Raw genomic sequence first — 22,812 nt, forward strand, 5'->3', positions numbered from 1 at the left:
GGAAAGTGATAAATGAGAGATAATCTCAATTCTCTTAAAATTCCCTGGCCAACTTTTAACTCCAATACGCTTTTTCTATTCCACCTTGCTTATTTTGAAATAAATAAAAAGGATTGATGTCCAATGTACTTTAACGATTCATGCAAAAATGGTGGAAAACTTGTGCAAAATTATCTTTCTGATGGAAATCTTGGCTACTCGTATGAACGATGAATATAAATAGGAATTTTCTCAAAAATAAAAATATCTTTTGGAACTGACGCTAAATTTTAAAATCACTATGACTCAAATTGCCCTCGATAAAGCATTTCAATTGTGAAGAATAAGATGCTAGAATACCTTGTTTTCCAAATGGTGGGGCCTTGTCCCAGTGGTTAGAGGCCGCGGCTACAAAGCAAAGCCTTGCTGAAGGTGTCTGGGTTCAATTCCCGGTCGGCCCAGGATCTTTTCGTAGTGGAAATTTCCTTGCCTTCTCTGGGCATGGAGTATCATCGTGCCTGCCACACGAGATAGGAATGCGAAAATGGCAACTTTGGCAAAGAAAGCTCTCAGTTAGTAACTGTGGAAGTGCTTATAAGAGAACACTAAGCTGAGAAGCAGACTTTGTCGCAGTGAGGACGTAACTCCAATAATAAAAAATAAGGTGTAGAATTGATGGTAATTTTTCCCGTTCATAACGGTGCTAAACACACCGCGGTTGCATTTTCCCGGAGCTGGTGGGGACCCATAAGGGAGCAAACATGAGCGCTTAGCTTATTCAGCACCACAGCTTGGTAACTTAGTTCAGCGCGAACCACCGTCGACTTGAGACCATAAAGCTACAATCGGGTGTTTGTACTGCACTATACTGTACGGCCTCCTCCTCCCAGTGCAGTTCGGGTAAACTGTTTTTCATTGCGGTGCTAGTTTGTAGCAACGCACGGTAGCATTCTAGTTTGCGCAAAATGGAACGCATCAGTGATATTGGCGCTACGCCTTACGAACCGGCCCCACGTGGAGAGTCCCTGAGGAAGCTACGCAACGGAGGCCGAAGCAGTGGTCTGGAATCGTTGAAGTTTGCTCTGTCGATTGTGCTGGACTGTTTGACGTTTGTGGTGCTGGTGATTCCCATTTTGGTCCGATATGCGGTTGGTCTGTTCGTGTCACCGCAGAAGAAGAAAATTGCCGGACAGTTGGCACTGGTGACCGGTGGTGCCAACGGACTGGGGCGGGAAATATGCCTGCAGCTGGCCAAGGAGGGCTGCCACATTGCGGTTAACGATCTGGATGCCACCAACGGGGCCAAAACGGTTGACGATCTGAAGAAGATGGGTGTCAAGGCGAAGTTTTTCAAGGTAGGTCGTTCGGGGGTTGTTCGTTTGATGGTGGGTGGGGCGGAGTGTGGAGAAACAGGACGTTTGAGATGGAAGGATTAAGTGAAGTTAGCTCTTATGACACCATTGTTTCAATTCCGTCTGAACATCAAAATCCTTGAAATAATTATTTTAAGGAAATCGTTCTGCATTTACAATCAATTTGTTTTTAAATTGATCGTCATCAGATTAAATTGGTAGATATTTCTAGACTAACACGTGAGAGGAATAGAACAACCTTTACGAATTATAGCTGTTTATCAGCTACCACGACATGATCTCGAATTTCATTTCCCCAAATGTACTATTATCCCAAATACTGTTACCCCAGAACTCTCAATTATTACGCATGGGATTATCCTGGGGATATGTAATTCGAGGTAATGGTTCATACGGGGAAATGGTCAGAAGGCTGGCACGTTCACCATCCATTGGGAGATTTTTGCCGTCCTGGCCATTTGTTATTCAATATCATTGTTTCCCAAATTATGGGTCGCAAATCTTTAGGGGTCGAAAGCCATTATCAAGGGGGTCGCGAGAAAAATTCTAATTTTTTATTTTTGCCTATGTTATCGATTATTTTAGACACTAATGAAATTTTTCACAAAAATTGCGAAGACAATAACTTTCAATTGCGCAATGATTAAGTTAAGTTTGAAGGAAGGAAGCAAAAGTTGTACTATCCCAGCATAATCAAATTTGAAGATTTGCCTGGAGTTTTTTTTCACGTCTAGCTTTGTAATACAGTGATGTCCCGATTTTGTCAGCCCCATGCTGGATTTAGGGTTGACTAAATCGGGAAAGAGCTAAAATCGGGGTAAAACTTTTTTCGACTGGTTTCAAGTTTTATTTTAACTTAAGGGCTTAGTTTTATGATTTTGTTAATACAAACATTATTTTTTTTACTTCCATTTCTATGTACCATTCAAGGAAACATTGATAAGTTTCATGGATAATTATTAAGAATTTCAAATTTCAAAAAATCGATCTTTAGATGATTGTATAGACGTGGCCAAGGTCAAAATTGACTTTATGCACCCAATATTGCCAGTATAGATGTGTTTAGTCTAATTAAAATAAATATAATTTTTAGGCTGACAAAATTGGGAAAAAAGGGTATTAAAATCGGGAGTACATAAAATCGGGAGTAGACAAAATCGGGGGCTGACAAAATCGGGTCATAAGTGTAATCTCAATGATCTGAATAGTTCAAATGGCATACGGGAGATTCTCTGAAGACAAACTAGCTACCAAAATTGAATAAGTTTTCATCAATAAACAAAATAATATTAAATTTTTAGTTTCAAAACTTTTTTTTTGATTATCTGTTTTTTGATATCTGCTGTTCGACGAAGGCTAAGCATTTTGATTGACCAAAAAATTGATCAAAAATTCCCAATTGCGTTCGATGGATCAAAAATGTTCTACGAATTTCAAGCAGGCTCATAAATTTCATTAATACGACTTTTTTTTTAAATATCTGAGTTCCAACATGTCATCTTAGTAGACAAGGCTATTCTCCAGGAAAACCTAAGAATTTAAAGACAAATATCAATATTCATTCTGACCCTTCTCCATTGTATTATTAAGCTATCCGATATTAACCTAACCTTAAGAAAGCTTGCAAATTTATTGTTAAGGTAAAGATGAATAGCAGCCATACATAAAATTTCCAACAACCCAATTCTAGAGAACAGAACATCCGTTTGAACTAAACATTTTATCGATTGATCATCACCAAAAAGTCACCAATCGCTTTCAGCCTAAGCGGATAATTGGTTCTCCGGATTAGTGCTTTAAAAAATTTGAGATTTCGCTTCGATTCATCTTCACCTTTAACATTGAACTTAAGAAAATTTTAAATCCATAGCCTTGTTTTACAGTTTTCATTTGGTGGGTCATGTGAAATGACCTTGACGGGTAGGTGGGTCGTCCACCCAGAAAGTTTGGGAACCCATGTTCTAGATTATATTAATCCGCAGGTAATATAATATTGATTGTAATGAATGGTAATGCGTTGCGATATTTCGAAAGATTCAATTGAAACCATTAGAAACGGAATGAGAAATTTTTTTTTTTTTCATTTTTTTCTGTATCGCAAGATTTTTTCGAATGTTTTTGTCAACAAAAAAAAAGGGATTGAAAGCGGAATTTGTGATTTAAAGAACTGAATTTCTGGTAAAAAACTGATTGTTAATTCAAAAATACAATCTCACAATTAAATTGAATTGAAGGCTATTCAATTTTACTTGTATATAGAAAAGGCATGTTTTTTATGTGATGGTTTTTACACTATATCAAAAATATCCAAACATTTGCAATAAGTAAATTAAAGTTTCAAGTATTGTACCATTGATTATTAACCGAATTTGAAAAGATCAAAAACAAAGCTGTACAGAATATCTTATAATTCGCAGAAAAAATCTTCTTTAAAAAATTACATGATGTGTTCAAACTCAATCAGTGATTAATTTTTGCATCTAGAATGATAATCTGCACCTAAAATGATTTTAAAGAATTGTAATTGCAGTGCATTTTTTGCTTAAGTAAGTATATAAAAACTGCATAATGTATTGAATTAAACGGATGATCTAATCTATCTGATCCAATATCATCAAGATATCGTTATGTCTCAAATTCCGGACTTGACTCAATTTCCGCATAGGATGACCAATTCATTTACAATTTAAGTCGTCCATTTTAAAAAGTATTGAGAACATAAGTTTAAACCATTAAAATCGTCACTATTCGTATTATGGTCAGAATTTGAGATCAACTGGTAAGTATGTTTAGTTTCACGTTTTCAGGCATAATCGGAAATTACTTCATTTTTTTCAAAGCAGTGAAATCTCCAAAAGATTCCCAAGACAAGGTTTCCAAATGTTTTAAGGAGCAAGAACAAGAATGAAAATTCTTCAGCTATTTTCATGCAGTTTCTCATAATTTTCAGTAAGTTTCAAGTGCTTTTCAACGTTTACTTTATGTAGCGAAACCAGTTCTCTGAGATTCCAATTCAAAAAATGATTTTGAAGGCCTTTCTGAGGGTTGCAATACGTTGAAAAGCCCTTGTTAACCTCTGAAAACCACTAAAATTTCGTAATCTCTAAAATTTTTTGTAAATCCCTATGGGGTCCGTGTATATTTTTCGCATCCCATTTGTATTTATAGAAACGTTATGCATACCGTGAATATCTTATCAAACTCCTGAGGTGCTTTTGGAATCTCTATGAGAACTGCTTATAAACATGTGAGAAAAATCTAAAATTTATTAAAAAAAAATCACTGGGAACATCTATAAATCTTTTCAAAGTCACTCTTGATTCTTTTGAGAACATATTGGGAATCTTTGATAATCTTTTGAAAGCCCTCGATAACGTTTTGGACCATTGGGATATTCAGGATACTTTGTTGAGTTCCCTTGGAGAACTTGGTTCTCAGGGTCTTCCTGGGTTTTTTTTCCTCATCTGTAGAGCCTTTTAACCACTGCTATTATTTGGTGCTCATCAAATATTCTTTCACAATCTACAACTCATTTGAGATCAATGGAAAGCTTTTAGGAATCCCTGAAAACATCTTGGAACATATTTCGAACCCAAGGGAAAATACTGGGTAGATTTAAAGGTGGCGCAATCGACTTGAAGGTGAATTTTCAAGTTATAAAATATGATCTTCAAGGAAGTTTTCATAACTTTGTATTTTCTGAAGAATTCAGAAGAACCCAGCATCATTCTCTTAAGAATAAAATGTTGACAAATTTGTGAAATATCAAAATTGTCTAAAATCAAATTAAGTAAAAAAAAAAATGTTTCAAAATGATTCCTCATTTTACGAAAAAAAAGTCATTTTTGTTTGACCAAAACTTTATGAACATATAACCGATTTCAAATGTTGTTACATGCTTTTGTAGCAAATTTATTTGTTTTTTTTTTTGGTTTGTCCTCTTTATATTCAAATAAAAACTTGCTTTGACTGAGTTATTTACCAAAAAACGCCCAAACACATGTTTTTTTTAACAAAAATACCAAATTACACTAGCTTTCGCCAGTTAAACGTTAATACTTAAGCAGAACTTTTTTTTTCGAACTAACATAAAAATCTAAGCATAAATTTATATTGAAATTTTATGACAAAATTATTTTTCCGTCTTTTAAAACATATGTTCACTTTTCAAGTCGTAGTTATAACCGGATGCTTTATAAACTTCAGTTTTCAAATTAAATCTGTTACATACACACTTTTAAAACACCAAATTAGCTTCATAAACATGTCAGAAGCCTTAAAATCAGTGAGTGTCCATGAAAATACAAAAATGATTTTTTGTGAAATGAAGAATATTTTGGGAAAAAAACTACTTGTGATAAAAATTTGTTTTAATTTGAAAAACATTTGATTTCCTACGCATTTTTCATATATTAAACTTTGAAGAGAATGATGTAAAAGGCATCATAATTGGTTAGAAAACTACAAAGTTGTGTAGACTTTACTTAAGTCCGTATTTCATAACTTGAAAATTCACCTTGAAGTCACTTGCGGATCCCCCTAAATCTTAATATTTTTGGCACAAATTTTTATGTATCTTTTCTTATGTGTTTAGAATTTAAAAGAACACACATTTTTTTTGGTTTTGAGAACATTCGAAAACTAAGCCGCACCCTAATACCAACGTATAGTAAAACAAGAATTTTTGTTTTGCGAAAAGTAATCCTCAACTTTATGCAACAATTTTTCTTAACGGTGTATGGAAAAACTATTAACCCTCTGATACCCAACCCCACATTGAGTCGGGGTAATCTCTGGAAATTGGATATTTTTACGTAGCTCGAAACTCAAAATGATTTTATTTTTGACTTAAACAATAAACCAACCGCATGTCAGGAAAATTTCTCTTGAATATAGGAATATTTTTGTATTTCTAAGAATAAAACAAAAAAAAAATTCAACCTACAAATGCTTGTTCACTTACATTTTATATTCTTCAAAAATCAAGTGATAACTGAAGTAGAGCCTGGTAAGATAATTTTGCTCAAAAACTGTTTTCCGTTAGATACACGGAAAAAAATAGGTTTCAGGAGAAAAATAAAAAAAATCATATTTTTAAAAGCACTGTAAATTTCAAATGTTTAGTACTGTCAAATATTAGTAACCAGAAGAGGCTTTAAGAAAAAATAAAAACGGAAAGGAATGTTTAAAATAAAACATAGAAAAATCAAAATTCACAAATTTGCTAATTAAAATAAATCATTTCTTAAATCGTGCTAACAATAAGATCGATTTAAGGTAGCGAACAAATTGGGTAAGTGTTGAAGGATTAAGTTTTTCAACAAAAAAGCATTTCGTTATATCTTATAGTGTTTCTACCTTGTAGATTAAAAGTTGATTTATGTATAGCCTGAAAATCTTAAGTAATCACCTATCAAATTCGATCGTTTCGACTCCCAGAAGCTACTGTGAAAATATCAGCAAAACCCGTCAACTTTAAGGAGGGACTTAATTACCTTGAAGTTTGTATGGACAAAATCAACCATTTACGAGTAAAAATGGCGTTAGGGTCGATGAATATCTTTCATTTTTTATTTCAAAACTCCCCAATGAATAGAGCAGAGACTGCAACAAACCCGAAGTATTTTTGCTGAGAAACAAACAATGTTATAACTAGAGAAACTGACACTCAGTTTTCCCTGGGGGTTACATGTACGAGCCGTTTCGTAAAAAATAAAAGGGTTCGTCCAAATTTTGTGAGTCAAAGTCATTACTCAAAAATATTAGACTTGTATAAACTGGCATAAATGTGTCCTTTTTATAGTATAGTGAGGATCAAAAACTAAATTGTCTGTCCGTTCCTTTGCTGCTTTCGGGTTTTGGGTTTCAACTTTCTGATCTACTGATTAGATAATGTTCAAATAAAAAATGTAAGAAATTCTTTGACTGTTCTAGAAGATGAAACTAGAATCTTTCTTCCCATATGTGATCGATTTACTTCATGTTATTTTAGCCCCTCCTTAGTGTTCAGAAATTTCACTTAAAAGTTTTACAATTTTCTAGCACCCTCAGCTAATGAACGGATTTGAGGAGTGTAACTTAAGGTTTTTACAAAGTTGATTTGTTCCATACAAAAATGGGTCAGTTTTAATTCTTTATTTTATGATCGTTTTTATTATAAATTGACACCATCATGGCACATAATGCGTTTTTTCATGAACAAAGTATTAACATTACTGACACTAAACTAAACCTTGTTTAGTCTTTTCCTTATCTTAGCATAACGTCCACATATGAAAAAAACTGCTTCTCAGCTTTGTGTATTTATGGGGACATTTATTGTTAAGAACAGAGAGAATGCTTTGCAAAGTTGCCATTTCGCATTCGTTTACCCTGTGTCATGTTAAGGATAAGTGTGGTTCAAAATTTAAAAAGGTATGAAAATTTAATGTCCCATATCATCTTTACCATAAAAATAAGGGTTTGTGTAATTTTCAGCTCTCTAAAATATTAGCCCTGCAAACACCTATAAAAATCCCAATCAAAATTAGCTCAAACGGGATTTATTTATTCAGCAACATCCTTCATTAAGGTTTGAAGAAAGAGTTTCACTATGGGATGATAAGTTTGTACTCACATTGCGTATTAGGAACATTTTTCAAAATTTCTCCTTAGCAAATTCCATATAAACCTACATTGTTTTTGAACCACCTTAAAAGCACTACTTAGGAAGCTGAAAATTTCACAGAACACTATTTTCATAATAAGAATGGTAAGGAAGATACGTGAGATTGGATTTTCAAATATTTTTAAATTTTGCATCGCCCTAATGAGAATACTTTCTGCCCAGGAAAATGACGCAAATTTCGATAACGAACAAAACCTGCAGGGCACCGTTCGGGATTCAAATTCAGAATCCTTCAGCATTGCTTTGCTTCGAAGCTGCAGACAAACCGCAAAGTGAAGGAAGGCCCTTCGATTTAGTTTATCATGTAATTGATGTAGTTAAGTTGTTGATTGAATCGAAATTTCTATGTTACATGCACCTGTTGATGGACGAACACACCAGTTATAAAACTGTTTCGTCACATAATCAAACGCCCCAAAATGTGTAAAACACGCATTAAACCACCATCGCGTGCTTATCAACAAGGTATTCATATGCCGTGCGCATATCAATACAGAACATTGAAAAATCGACCAACCATCATCAGAAGTAAAAAACCTTTCGCCAAACTCCACTTTTTTTTTGCAATCGAACGTAAACAAACCATCGATCGAATTAGTCCACTGGCTCCGCTGATATTAGAGACCGATAGAAGTTATGCGCAATGTGCAACCCGACTGCACTAAACTCGTTTGCCGGCCTCTTCAATGCTGCAAACCGCACGTTGGCGACCGCTCAAGAAGGGTAAAAACAGTGCAAGTGAAGTACGATTATGTAATTGGTGGGAAAAATTTCTCGATAGACTCGTTGCAGTCGTATGCAGCAGGCATAAAGGGACTATTCGGAGGAAAAGTACTGGCGAACCATTTACAATTTTCGTTTACATTTACTTTATTTCTTTATTTTTAGGCGGACATTTCCAACTATGATGCCGTGCAGGGACTCCGCAAAGAAATCGAGAGTAGTTTGGGACCCGTCGACATACTGGTTAACAATGCCGGGGTGCTACCGTTGATGTCGCTTCGTGAAGGAAAGCCTGAAGACATTCAGAAGGTGCTAGAAATTAATCTGCTGTCGCATTTCTGGGTAAGTGATTTTTGCTTGAAGAGTTTGCTTTGTTCTCAAATGTTTTGATGGTTTGTTCAGTAATTTATATCTGAAAAGTTGAACTTTTGCGATACTGTTTCTAAAATATGGATTTTTCAGTCTTTACGTACGTACTCGCGTTGATTTATGTTCAATGTAATCTATTTATCAAATGCATAATTTTACTGCGTTGTTATCACTTATTAGGTAGTATCCTGAAAAAAATACTATTCGATTTTAGTAAATTGTAAAAATGTTGTATCGTTCAAATTAAACTTATTAAATAACAAACAATTCAAAAGTTCTACTAATAATTTGAGAAACCTAGAGACCACGAGATGTTCTGAGTAGCGTTGGGTGATTTTAAATCGATGTTCCGAAAATCGAAGTTTCCTTTTCGATTAATCGATTTTTTAATCGATGTTTGGAGCACTAAAAATCGGGTGATTCGATTCTCTTCATTCGATTCATTTGGTTGAAATCGTTAAATATTTCTTAATGAGTTTGTGGAAAAGAAACCATATTTTGAACTAAACTTGAAGTAGTAAATCTGTTCGATTTTCAAAACTGATTTGATTGAATGATTTTGATATCAAATGCAAATGCTTTTGGTCTCATTTCAAGCTTCATAAATGTCAATTTTCATCCGATTCGAATCGATTCAAAATCATCGATTCAAAGGATTCGATTGAATCGGTGAATCGATTCTGCAGTTCAAATGTGAATCGAGTCATTAACATCGATGTTCTGCACAAATTTACCCAACGCTAGCTCCGAGACAAGTTTAAATTCTTGAAAATACAAATGGGGAGGATAACTGCAATGACAATTGAGTTTACAAAATCGGTAACAAACTGGTAGATCCATAGGCAAATAATGCGATAAATTCAAGAACAAGGCTGTCCAACGTACGGCCCGTAGCGTAATTTTTGCGGCCCACGAAGAGTTGACTCTTCTCATATCTAGCCCATTGTTATTATTATTTGAAGTTAGAATTGACGTCTCACCTTAAATTTGAGCTTCATTAATAATTATTAAGAACATGAAAACATAATAAGGATCACGCAAACAAAATGGAGTTATATTATAATTTGAAAGTATGAATGTATTTTGTACCAAATTTGAACCTAAACTTGACAAACTACAACTTTAATCCAGAATATTCTTCATCTTCATGGCATTACGTCCTCACCGGGACAAAGCCTGCTTCTCAGCTTAGTGTTCCACAGTTATTAACTGAGAGTTTTCTTTGCCATAGCTGCCATTTTCTACGAATGCGTGTGGCAGGTGCGATAATATCTTATGCTTCAGCCCAGCCTCTGATTCAGCATGGCTGCGCTTTGTAGCCGTGGACTCCAAGCCAAGTGTTGCTAAGGAAGACCCATGTCCTCTTGTCTTCCTGTTTTGGACAGCTTGACTTGTTATGAGATAGGAATCTTTGTAATTTTTAAACCAGTGTTTGAAAATGCATTCATTTTTTTCGCATTTCATCGATCGTGGTATCAAACATGCATTTAAAATAAGAAGAATGAAAATTCAGGGCAACACTCAAATTGTAATATTTTTCTTCACATATAAAAACAATTTTTGATGGAGTCTTTGAGTGAAACTTAAATTACACTTGTTAATGTTGCAAATGAATTGAACCAGTAATAATTCATTGAGTTGACAATGAAATACTGTTCCTGGAGTAAATGCATTCAATGATGTACAGATTAACTGAATTACGAGATATTTCCACATTGTGTCCGGTATTGGGAGCACCTTATAAGATCGGTCAATTTGGTAATAAACTACATCATCAATATGCAATGTAGAACAGTAGCGTAGTTAGGTCTGTTAGGTTAGTGAGAGCGGTCTGTACCGGGCCCCGGGTTCTAAGGAGCCCCGAAATCATGGTAGAAACTAAACTATAACTTGAATTTATAACAAACTAAAATGTATTCAGGTGAGTAATATCAGGTTCGGAGGTGACCTGAAATAGTAATCCTTTCACATTATCCCTGTATCAAGTATGTTGATAAAGATAGCGTTTATTTCAACATAATATAACAGTACTTTTTTCAACCTTCGGGCTGTCGCGCTGTTGTACTTTGTACAACAGTTGTGATTTATATGCTATCATTTTGCAACAAAGATATCTATCGACACCAAACCAAAATGTATTCCTCAAGAATTATCTTAAGAACAATACTCGACAGTTTTTATTTACAGTATGGTCCTTTATAATACGGTTAAATCAACAAATTAACATGGAAGTCGCATAATAATGAACGCACTATGTACGGTTTGAGGAAACCACAGTTTGAAATCGTCATATCTCAAAATCCTGATACTATAAAAACTTGGGGTCTTTAGTAAAGCTGTTCTGGAGGTGAAGCGCTATCTGATGGTTCCTCATTTAATTTGGAATTTGACCGCTAGGTGGCACTAGTGGGCATGGAAGTTTTACTTTTGTTTTTGCAAATATTTCAGGATCATGACTATTTAGTAGGATGTCGTCTTCGACAAAGTTGTTTAGTAAAATTAGGACTATCATTTTTCGAGCCAGTTGATTCAAAATTTTGCCACTATGCGGCGCTGGTGAGCATGGAACTTCTGTTTGCAGATATCTCAGAAGCCTGGCCACTTAGAAAGATAGTGTCTTCGGCAAAGTAGTTCAGTAGCTTACGGGCTATCATTATTTGAGCCAATAAATAGGATATTTTGCCACCAGGTGGCGCTAGTGAGTATATTTTTTTTTGTTTTGCAGATACTGCAGGATCTTGACTTTTCAGACAGGCACCTTCGGCAAAGCCGTTCAGAAGCTCAGCGACTATCATTATTTTACAAAATCTCGAACTTTAAGGATTAAATAAAGAAAGAATTTGAGCTACTGAACAATTTTGCCGAACACGCCATCTTTCTAAGTGATCAGGCTTCTGAGATATTTGCAAAACAAATGTTTTATGCTCACTAGGGCCGCTTAATGGCAAAATTTTGAATCATCTAGCTCAAACACTGATAGTCCTTGAGTTACCGAACAACTTTGCCCAAGACGCCACCCTTCTAAGTGGTCAGGATCATGAGATCTGAGAAACAAAAGTTTCATGCTCACTACCGCCGCCTAGTGGCAAAATCCTGAATTTCTTGGCTATAATAATGATAGCCTTTAAGCTACTGAACAATTTTGCCGAAGACGTCATCTTTCTAAGTGGTCAGACTCCTGAGACATTCGCGAAACCAAGGGTGTTGTACAAGGTACAACGCGCGACTACTCGCGTTACAAAAAATCGCGCGACGACCGAAAGGTTAAAAGATCATCGTTTTTTTTTTTTGAATTGAAAAATAACTTGTTTGGTTAATCAAATAATTGACAAAACAGCGAATGCCTAAATAGGAAGGAAACATCTGGAAAACAGTGTTGAAAATTGCCCTCTTTTGACATTCTGTCCATCCGATGTTCCAGAGCGCGAACAAAGGTGAACAAAGGAGTCTTAAGTGTTTGTTTTTAATTTTATTTACGTGCAAAAACTCCTCCAGAAATTGTTATAAATGTTCCTCAAACAATTATTCGATGAATTCATCTCGAAATTCTTTAAATGATTTCTCATGATACTGTAAGATGAATTCTTTCAAAATTTACTCCAGAAAATCCTTCAGCAGGAAATCCAATGGAAATTCTCATAGCATTCCCTAGAAAGATTCTTTCAGAAATTTTTATATTGAATTATTTAGTTATTACTCTGAGATATTTCGAAAATATTCCTACTGAAATTCTACCAGGACAAGTATACTTCCAATAGTTTTCAGGACCGAATATTCAGCAATTACCCCGAGGATTATCCCAGGAATTGCTCCATAGATTTTTCCATGGATTATTCCCCAAAGTCTTGAAGAATTTTTCTCTACGAATTTCGTAATAAGAGAAACGGGTTCTCCTCGTAAATTTCACTGAAAATTTCGAGTTCCTCCAAAGATTCTTTGAATTATTATTGAAGTAAATTCTCCACAGGTTTGAAAAATTATTTGGGGTTTATAATCTGCTACAGACGTCATACATATAATTCCCCCATGAATTAAATAAGAAATGAGCATTTTATGCTGACTTTTAGGTAATGCTACATCTCAAATCTTTAAGAGTACAAATCTTGAGAACCAGACTGCTGTTCAAGCTTAAAACCTCCTTCGATTAGTCATTCCCTGGTAATGACTAAACTAGAGTGTCCATCCCGTGACGTCACGCCTGAAATAATCCCAGGATTTGAGAAATTTCGGGATTTTACGTTTCCTGGGATACAGATTCTGTCGTCCCGGGAATACCGAAATAAATTTACTTATTTACGACCGAAATACCGAACGACTGTTTTCATGAATGATCAATATCTTGAAAAGTAATCAAAATAGAGGCAAAAGAAGCATAATTGAGGGTCATAATATTCAGCAAATTAGATTTATGACTAACAAACGGTGGTCATTGAAATGTGGAATTCTGCCACCAGGCGCCGCTAGTGGGCATCGAAATTTTGTTTTTCTGATATCTCAGGATCCTTACACACTTAGAAAGGTTCGGCAAAGTTGTTCAGTAGCTAGTCCTTGAGCTAGTCATTGTTTGAGTCATAAAATTTTCGTTTTTTACACTAGGTGGCGCTAGTGAGCATGAAACTTTTGTTTTGCGGTTATTTTATGATCTTGACCACTTAGAAAGATGGCCTCTTTGGCAAAGTTGTTCAGTAGCTGAAGCGCTATCATTATAAAAGCCATAAGATTTGAAATTCGTTAAATTTGGCAAAATTGTTTAGTAGCTTAAGGTTTATCATTGTTTGGGCCATGGTATTTAAGATTTCCCACAAGGTGACGCTAGTGACTTTTGGTTTGTGGATATCTCACGAGTCTGACCACTTAGAAAGATAACGTTTTCAGCAAAGCTTTTGAGTAGCCCGAGATCTGTAATTATTCTACCAGAGAGATTCGAGGTTTTGCCAGATGATGCTAGTGAGCATGAAACTTTTATTTCAGAGATATTTCGTGATTCTGACTATTTATGAAAATGGCGTCTAGTCAAGAGGTTCGTGATTTTTGGCAAAAAAATCACACTCACTGGTGCCGCCTCGGGGCAAACTATTGAATTGAAGGGCAAATATAACTTTTGACTGACTGGACAAGTTTGCCAAAGGCATAATTTTTTTAAGTAGTCAGGCATTTTAGACATTTGCAAAATAAAAGTTTAATGCTCACTTACGCCACCTAGTGGCAAAATCTCTAACCTTTTGACTAGAATGAACATATATCCACAAAACAAAAAATAAATCGTGATCACTAGCGCCGCCTGGTGGCAAAAACTTAAATCTCTTAGTTAAAGTAATGATAGTCCTTGAGCTACTGAAAAAGTTTGCCGAAGACGCCATCTTGCTAAGGAGTGTATCGAAAAGTAGTCGCAAACATTCAAAACGGTATATCTCAGAGTATATTTCATCTTTTTAAAAGCTTTATTCACGCAAATCTTCATCATGTCATCAAATATTGTAGCAACTAAAAAAATATTGAATAATATGCAGTCTTAATATGAATACAACAAGGTTTATAAAGCATAGAAAATAAAATCTTGCACATATTTACATTTTTGAAGTGTCTTCTGAGGATTCGATGATTTGTATTGAACAAAATGTATATCAAACAAAATAGGATGAGAAGCTTATTCTATCGGAAAATATGTTTACTTCACACAGCACGTAAAACGGATTTCAAAAAAATAAATTATTGGTCTAAAATATCTCAATTATTGGAATAAGGTCGGTTTTAGAAAGTCACTTTTGTTTAATCAACTTTTGAAGCTCTGTCATATACAGCGGTAATTATATAGAGTACAATTTTTTTGCTTACGTTACTTCGTAATTATGCAAAGTCACTGCATCATAATTTTTAAATACTTTGTAAAGCAGTTTTGAATGTTTGCGACTTTTCGATACACTCCTTAAGCAGTCAGGATCCTGAGAGATCCGTTTAAGGAGGTTGGAGTGTATTGTTGGAATTTTACTTCCATTTCAACAAATGAATATCTAGTTTTATTGAAAATTTTAGAAGTCCCAGGATTACCCGGGACAAGCATCATCTCATGTCCCGAATCTCGGGACAAGCAAAATGTTCAGGAAATGGACACCCTACACTGAACTTTCATATTTTCAATTCGAAATGCTGTAAGGTTCTCTACATATGTATTCTCAAGGTTGGCTTAGATTTATCTTCACCTTAACTGTAACAACTTTTGTACAATACAACACACCAGAAAATCTTAAATTTACAGGCTACGCTGGCCACGTAAACTTTTCTGACCGTCAGGTCAATGAGTTATAGAACATTCAACAATAAATAATGTAAAATGACTCATCGCATTAAAAACCGCTTGCAATCTTGAGTGAAACTGAAACATTTCATGTTCTTGCATACAAGATTTGACTACATTGCATGCTTTCTTTCATTTTGGAAGGTGGAATTCCAAACAGATTATATCTATTTAACAGAGAAATTTTCTCTGTTTACACGATTTAACGTTGCAAAATTTGGCCAAAACAGTGCACATCAACGGAACGGTTGCTCGGTCATTTCAAGTGCATTGATAATGATTGAGCTTTCCGTGTAAAATCATGTAAAGGGAGTCGTTTTGCTTGAAACATTCTTTGAGAGTGGACATTTTGCGCTTAACATAGGGATGTTTGCTAACAATGTTGGATTAATAGATGCATAGAAAGGATTTTTTTATTGAATAATTTGCTGCTAAAGGCTTTACACGTGTGATGCTCAAATTACATGACATGTAAATTAAAGATATTGTTGATAAAGCTGTGGGCTCTTGATATGAGTGAATAATAATTGAATAATATTATTGAATGCCCAACAAAATTCGCTGGGCACACATCGACGTTAATATAAAATTCCATTTTTCATACAAAATTATTAAATTTAGATGCCTGGATCAAGGAAGAAAAAAATCATGCTTACTATACTCAATTCAGCGACATTTATGCCATCACCAAAGTAACCGCTTCACCGCCAATATGATTGCACCAAAGAAGATGACACAAAAGTAGATGCAGAAAACTGCGGTGTACTATATTAAGAAGGTGATATATTCCAAAAACTGACAGCTATTTGACGACGTCATTCCTATCTCTTCTTCTTTCTGGCGTTACGTCCCCACTGGGACAGAGCCTGCTTCTCAGCTTAGTGTTCTTATGGAGCACTTCCACAGTTATTAACTGAGAGCTTACTATGCCAATGACCATTTTTGCATGCGTATTTCGTGTGGCAGGTACGAAGATACTCTATGCCCTGGGAAGTAGAGAAAATTTCCTTTACGAAAAGATCCTCGACCAGCGGGATTCGAACCCACGACCCTCAGCTTGGTCTTGCTGAATAGCTGCGCGTTTACCGCTACGGCTATCTGGGCCCCATTCCTATCTATCTCGAGCAATTTTTTGAAAAAAATGATCCAGTGGTCCGGGTGGTACCGTTTTGATTCATATTACGGACAGCTTCAAATTCCGGACACTCTCGTTTGTATGGGAAACATTTCACACGAAATGTTTCGATTCTCGCCGTCCAAAAGTTCTCATTTTCGAGGCTCGTTTTATTAGGTTTTTTCCATAAATATCATTGCAAATTTATAATGCCCAACAACCTTAGACGTCTCTTAAGTGGTTGAACGATTTCAATTGATGATTTGACTGTTCCATTAATGATTATCATGAGCTGTCCGTAATTCGAATCAAAGCGTCCGGAATATGAGGCAAAAGTGAGGGAGCGTCCGGAATAAGAATCATGAAAAGGCCACACGTTTTGATTTATTTAAAATTATTCAAGTTGCGGACGCGTATTCTTTACCCACCATCCGAAAGTTAAGGGCTTCCGACGCTCGATAACGCTAAAAAATCATACAGAATGATTCATTTTGTATGGTCCAAGCTGGGTTATACTTCACTGAGGCCTTAAGTGTCCGTAATATGAATCAAAACGGTATATGGTACGATAGAAGTGACGTCACATGTTTACAACCAAATTCGATGTTTACACCAGTAAAAGCCTGCCTTGTTAATTTTTATGCCGTGTAGAAAACAAACATCGATGCTCGTTTGTCGTTGGTGTTTTTGATCTTCAGAAGCAGAAGAGTATCAGTTTTAGAAAATTGAGGACTAATGAGGTCCATATCAGTCAAGAAAATATGCTTTTATACTGGCAATAATGATCCAATGCACGGAATCAATTATATTGACTCGTCCTTAAAGTGCTTCGTGCGAAAATAACAACATACCGAAGCGAAATGTAAAAAGGCAAGCTGGTTTGAGAAAACCTCATTTATTGTTTCCGATTATCACAAAGCGGTTGAGTATCAGCAGGTTAAAATGAAACTGACAATCTTGCGGCAAGCTCTTTGTCAATCTTCGTTGTGTTGTCATAAAAAAAATAAAGCCAAGAAGATTCTTCACAAGTGTCAATATAGGCGAGGGTAGATTGAGTATTTTCATCCACAGAAATAATTTTAAACTATTTAGCAGAAAGTTTACACTACCATCAATCGGTATAACTTGCACCACTTTTCAACTTAAAAATTATCTGGATGAAAAATTTAAAGGATTCTGAAGAGCCAAAAATAATCTGCTATCCTAATCGTCATGTAAATAATACTAAACGGTATTTGTTTTATTAAAATTTGGTCTCCCGGGATCAAGTGGGCTATCTACTAATTTACATGCTTTTCCTGATATGGGGTTTAATTCAACACACAGTACCACCTAATGTTAACCATCTCAAAGTTAAACTGTACCTTGTTTTTATCATTCAATAATTTATTACAGTAAAAACATGACAATAAAATAAAAATAATGTGTCCTACTCTTTGGAAATAAATTTGAATAAATTAATCATAAGTAAGGTAAAAAGGTGTAATACGCCCCCCTAAATGAAAAACTGCACTATTGCAGTAGCAAATGCATCAGTCCTAAAGTTTTTCATGTCAATGTGTTGCTTATTTAGTAGGTCATGCTCTGCATGCAACTTTCTCTTTCCAGGTTGCTTCTAAAAAGTGTAGAAAATGTTTTTTTGTAAACCGTCCCAATGTTTACATTTTTAAACAACCCAGGCAATATGCCCCTCCCATAGATCCACAGCGTTGTAGAAATGTTTCCATGGAGAATTCCACCACTTGCTAAGCTTAAAGGGGTCCATTAGCAGTCGTCTTCCGGTAAAAGTTTTTGTAATAAGTACAATTGTAAAGAAATGGCTTCATTTACGGCAAGACTTGCTTATCGGACACATAATTTTACGCCAAAAACCTGATTTTCGATATTTTTAGAATTTCTATTGATTGTTTATACTTCTCAAAGAACATATATGCGCAACATCATTTTTTCACGAATAGGGAAAGTGTTCCAGTTATGGCCATAGTGGTTCCCTATTTGGCCATATGTGAAATTTCGATGACTTACACATTTTTAATCTTTTTGAATGTTTCAACATCAAGATACATCCTATATCTTACTAGTAAAACACACAAAACTTTTCAAAATGTGAAGACATTCAGATTATCACGTATGGCGAAATAGGGAACCACTATGGCCATAACTGGTACACCTACCCTAGTTAAGAAATGTAATCCTATTTACGTGTAAAAGAAGCCTAAATCCCGTGAAACTTTAGAGGGGCGTATTGCCCCGTTGGGGCGTATTACACCGAGTTACCCTATTTAACCTATTCTATTGAGGAATCGATAGAATTCTATCCCGTAGTAGTGAAAAAATGCCGTAAGTGTCAGTAGTGTCTGATCTTTCGACCTTGATGCTGGGGCGGGCAATGAGGGCAGGATCGAACATACCGCGCGTTGGGAAATGAAAAAGCGCCGCGGATCGTTAGTAGTGTATGACCAATTGATCGCGTCGCTTACTCTTGCGGGGGCGAGTGATGAACACTTGTTTGGCGTACATGCAAGTTTCGAATAATATCGCGAATCTGGTTAGGCGTGATTATATCATGGATCGCATCACCAAACATTGATGACTCCCAGATCTCTACCTTATCCCACTAACCCAATATCCTTTCCATGACAACCGTGGAGATGCAGAGGTGATCTCAGTCTCTAGTAACAATGGTAATCACACTAACATTCCTTCCCTTCCCCGATGACCGTAAGGACGTGGACGGCGCCGTTATTGACTTTTAAATTTTGATTTGTGCACATTGAGAATGGTTAGCTAATCCCAAGCCCCATTCATTGAATCTCTGTGCAACTTCGATTGTTCTGGTCAATCACAGAGTAGCAACTACGAATTGTACGGTCATCTATGCTCATTAGGGCGAATCAAAATTTAAAAATGGTTGAGAATCCAATCTCCCATATGTTCCTTACCATCCTTACCATAAAAATAGTGTTGTGTGAAATTGTCAGCCTTCTTCGTTCAAGGTGGCCCAAAGACAATGTAGGTCTATATGGAAATTACTATGGAGAAATTTTGAGAAATGTTGCAAACACGCTAGTACTGTAATGCAAATACAAACTTATTATCTCATAGTAAAAACTCATTCTTCGAACCATAATAAAGAATTTTGCTGAAGAGAGAAATTCAATCCAACGGATAGCAGAAGAGATATTTATGAGTTTGTTTGCTATTTTTTCGCTTAATATGGGATTATAGCCCTGCAAACATGTACAAAAATCTCAAAAAAAATTAGCTCAAAAAGGATTTGATTCTTCAGCAACATCCTTCATTTAGGTTTGAAGAATAAGTTTTCAATATGGGATGATAAATTTCTACTTACATTATAGTACTAACGTGTTTGGAACATTTCTCAAAATTTCTCCATAGTAATTTCCATATAGACCTACATTGTCTTTGGGCCACCTTTAAATCACCACCTAGAAAGCTGAACACTTCACAGAACACTATTTTTATGGTAATGATAGTAAAAAGCATATGGGAGTTTGGATTTTTAAACATTTTTAAAATTTGAATCGCCCTAATGCTCATGCTCAATTTATTTTATACATATTTTTATCAATATGACGTATTGAATATTGTTATGCTATTTCTCGAAATCATTCTTCGCTTTGGTATTTTGACATAGCTCTTATCATACAGTTAAACCTCAATGAGTCGATGTTCCATTACTCGATATCGACTCATGGAACCATACTAAAAATCAAATTTCATGATTACTATGATGGTCCCTTCAAACAGCTTTCCATAGCATTGCTGTTCGATGACTCGATATTTCCATGAGTCGATGATTCCTTCAATATCGACTCATGGTAGGGTTGACTGTATTTAATGCAGAAATTTCACAATGGCAGATCTACAGGTTGGATTTTAAAAATTGATCGCAGGTATTACGAACAAAAAATAAATTAAATAATAAACAATCCTAATAATAATGCGTTTTATGTAAATGTTCTGCAAATGTTTGCACTAAACGTGTAATTAATTGAGAGACACAATTGTAACGTAAATATACACGGGAGGAAATCAGAAACTCAAAATCATGATTATGCACCCTGATATCATTACTCCAGAGTTTATGCATCTTAGCAAGATTGCCATAACGCAACACAAGCGTTATGGTTTTGTAGCTGATTGCTCGGAATCATGCATCGAATGCTCGAAAATCATGACTCGCGCATCCGTTTATGATCTATTTATAGTTCTGTCAGTCAACCCGATAAAATTTAAAAAAAAACTAAATTTGCCAGAGCGAGATCCGAACCAAGAACCTTCGGATTGAAATCACCATACTTTACCACACTACCAATTAGTCGTATTGAATTGTGGGTGATTGATATGAATGATTTGAAGCAAAACGCACCATGATTTGTCTTCCTGATATAATATCGAAATCAGTTTATCAATCGCATGACTTCTTAAGCATGCAATTAAAAAAAGTTTTATTGAGGTTTTTTGAACACCATGAAATATTATAACTGACAGCAAATACCTCGAAATTCCTATTCATACTGTGTGTTTGATACGCGGCAAGATTTTGAGTCTCGTTTTGATACGATCAAACGTGTGATATTATTTTCACCCCCAGCAAACCAACCAAAATAGAAACAATACTCAAGTCCTCGCTAAAATCTTCGGTTTTATATCTCATGTCAATGACCGGTGTAATAATTTATAATTATTTCACTCAATACTATATAAATGTCAATTGGGTTACATGTTGCAAGTTTCACCCCTGTTGGAAGTTACCTCGTTTGACAGTATTTCACAAACACTTGTACGTCATTAAAAAGCTCCCGTTTAATAAAATGTATATAAATTAAATCAATTAGAGTCAATTTGAAGTTTGATGTAAATTCAAAAGTTTGTTAATGAAAGGCTGTAAAATTACCAGCTAAGAAGATTTCAAATTATTTCAAAGTCAGGTTAAACCTAACAGTGAACGGAGCACAAAAAGCCGACATCCAAGACTCCAAACTTGGCCATTTGGTGTGTAAAATCGTCCCATACGTACTTTATTCTGTTCAGTACTAAAGTGAGAGACAAGAATGCAGTTGACCATTCATCCGAAATTATTTTTCACCACAAATATGAAATAATAAATTTTCATCCTAATTCAAGAACAATCAATTGAATTGCAAGTATAGGTTTCAAGAGTGCAGCTACTCAAAAATCTGATAATTTCGTTCTTTTGCATTGAGGAACAGTGTAGTTGCATTTTCATAAAACTATAACAGTGTAGATAAGTTGCAGAGCTAGCCTTCTTCACGGAAAGATCTTTTCCGATTGAAAGAATAAAAGTTTCGTTCTCACTTTCGCCGTAAGTCCTTCATGTTAGTACACTTGAGATTCAATCATATTCTCTTTACTCTTTTCGATTGCAGACGCTGCGTGCATTTATCGAGGGTATGATTACTCGACGCTCGGGCCATATTGTGGCTATAGCTTCCGCCACTTGTAAGTATCCATTTCCCCGCTGCATAAATCATTGTGAATCTCATTGTAATGGAATCATTTTACTCCATTGTAACAGCCTATCTGCCAGTTGGACGTCTGGTGTCGTATGTTGCTTCCAAGTACGGAGTCCGCGGCCTCATGGAAGCGCTCAACGATGAGATGTACTTTGACGGGCTTCAGAACGAGATTCACACCACCACCGTGTTCCCGTGCTTCATGAATACACGCAAAGAAGTTATTAATACCTTGCAGAAATTGGAGTGAGTGTTCAATGGAACCATTGTTATCGAGTATTTTCGAACGTTATTATTTGTTTCTTTGCAGTATTCTATCGAGGATGCCAATTTTTTCGACCAAGAGAACAGCCCGTGCTATTGTCAGTGGCATGCTTCGGAACCAACGCCACGTGTTCATGCCCAAATATGTGGGCCCGTTCCTGACACACTATGAGTAAGCTATTGGAAGCTATAGATATCGTTTGTTATGTTTTGATTGGGATTATGTTTCCTTTCCAGAACTATTCCAGTGGAAATCAGAAGAGTAGCCACAAAGTTGTTGCTGCAAAACAAGGGGGTTCCTAAGCTGATGGACTAAGAAATTTTTATCGATATGTGTTTGCTTTAGTTTGACTGAATCTATAGTTAGGTGCAAGTTTTACAAACTAGAATACGATTTTCTGAACATCACTGTGATTGTACCTCAAAATATTTTGTCACAAATAAAACCATGGTTAAATATTGTAAAGAAAACTGTTTCTTGGATTGCATTGTTTTGACTAGTTCTTAGAAGATTTGTAAAACTTTAG

General features: G+C 35.5%; 2 protein-coding genes across 2 annotated transcripts in view; one reads left to right on the top strand and one right to left on the bottom strand.

Annotated features, from left to right (window-relative positions):
• Window positions 1–22,812, bottom strand: part of LOC5578284 (pikachurin) — a 783,038-nt gene that overhangs the window by 377,180 nt on the left and 383,046 nt on the right. The window lies entirely within an intron of this gene.
• Window positions 631–22,731, top strand: LOC5567865 (17-beta-hydroxysteroid dehydrogenase 13). Its single transcript, XM_001651837.2, has 6 exons — window positions 631–1,334; window positions 8,908–9,084; window positions 21,935–22,007; window positions 22,084–22,267; window positions 22,332–22,457; window positions 22,523–22,731. The coding sequence occupies exons 1-6, from the start codon at window positions 945–947 to the stop codon at window positions 22,599–22,601; spliced, it is 1,029 nt and encodes a 342-aa protein (XP_001651887.1). The 5' UTR covers window positions 631–944; the 3' UTR covers window positions 22,602–22,731.

The sequence above is a fragment of the Aedes aegypti genome, chromosome 2 (genome assembly GCF_002204515.2).
Source record: "Aedes aegypti strain LVP_AGWG chromosome 2, AaegL5.0 Primary Assembly, whole genome shotgun sequence".
Taxonomy (NCBI): Eukaryota; Metazoa; Arthropoda; class Insecta; order Diptera; family Culicidae; genus Aedes; species Aedes aegypti.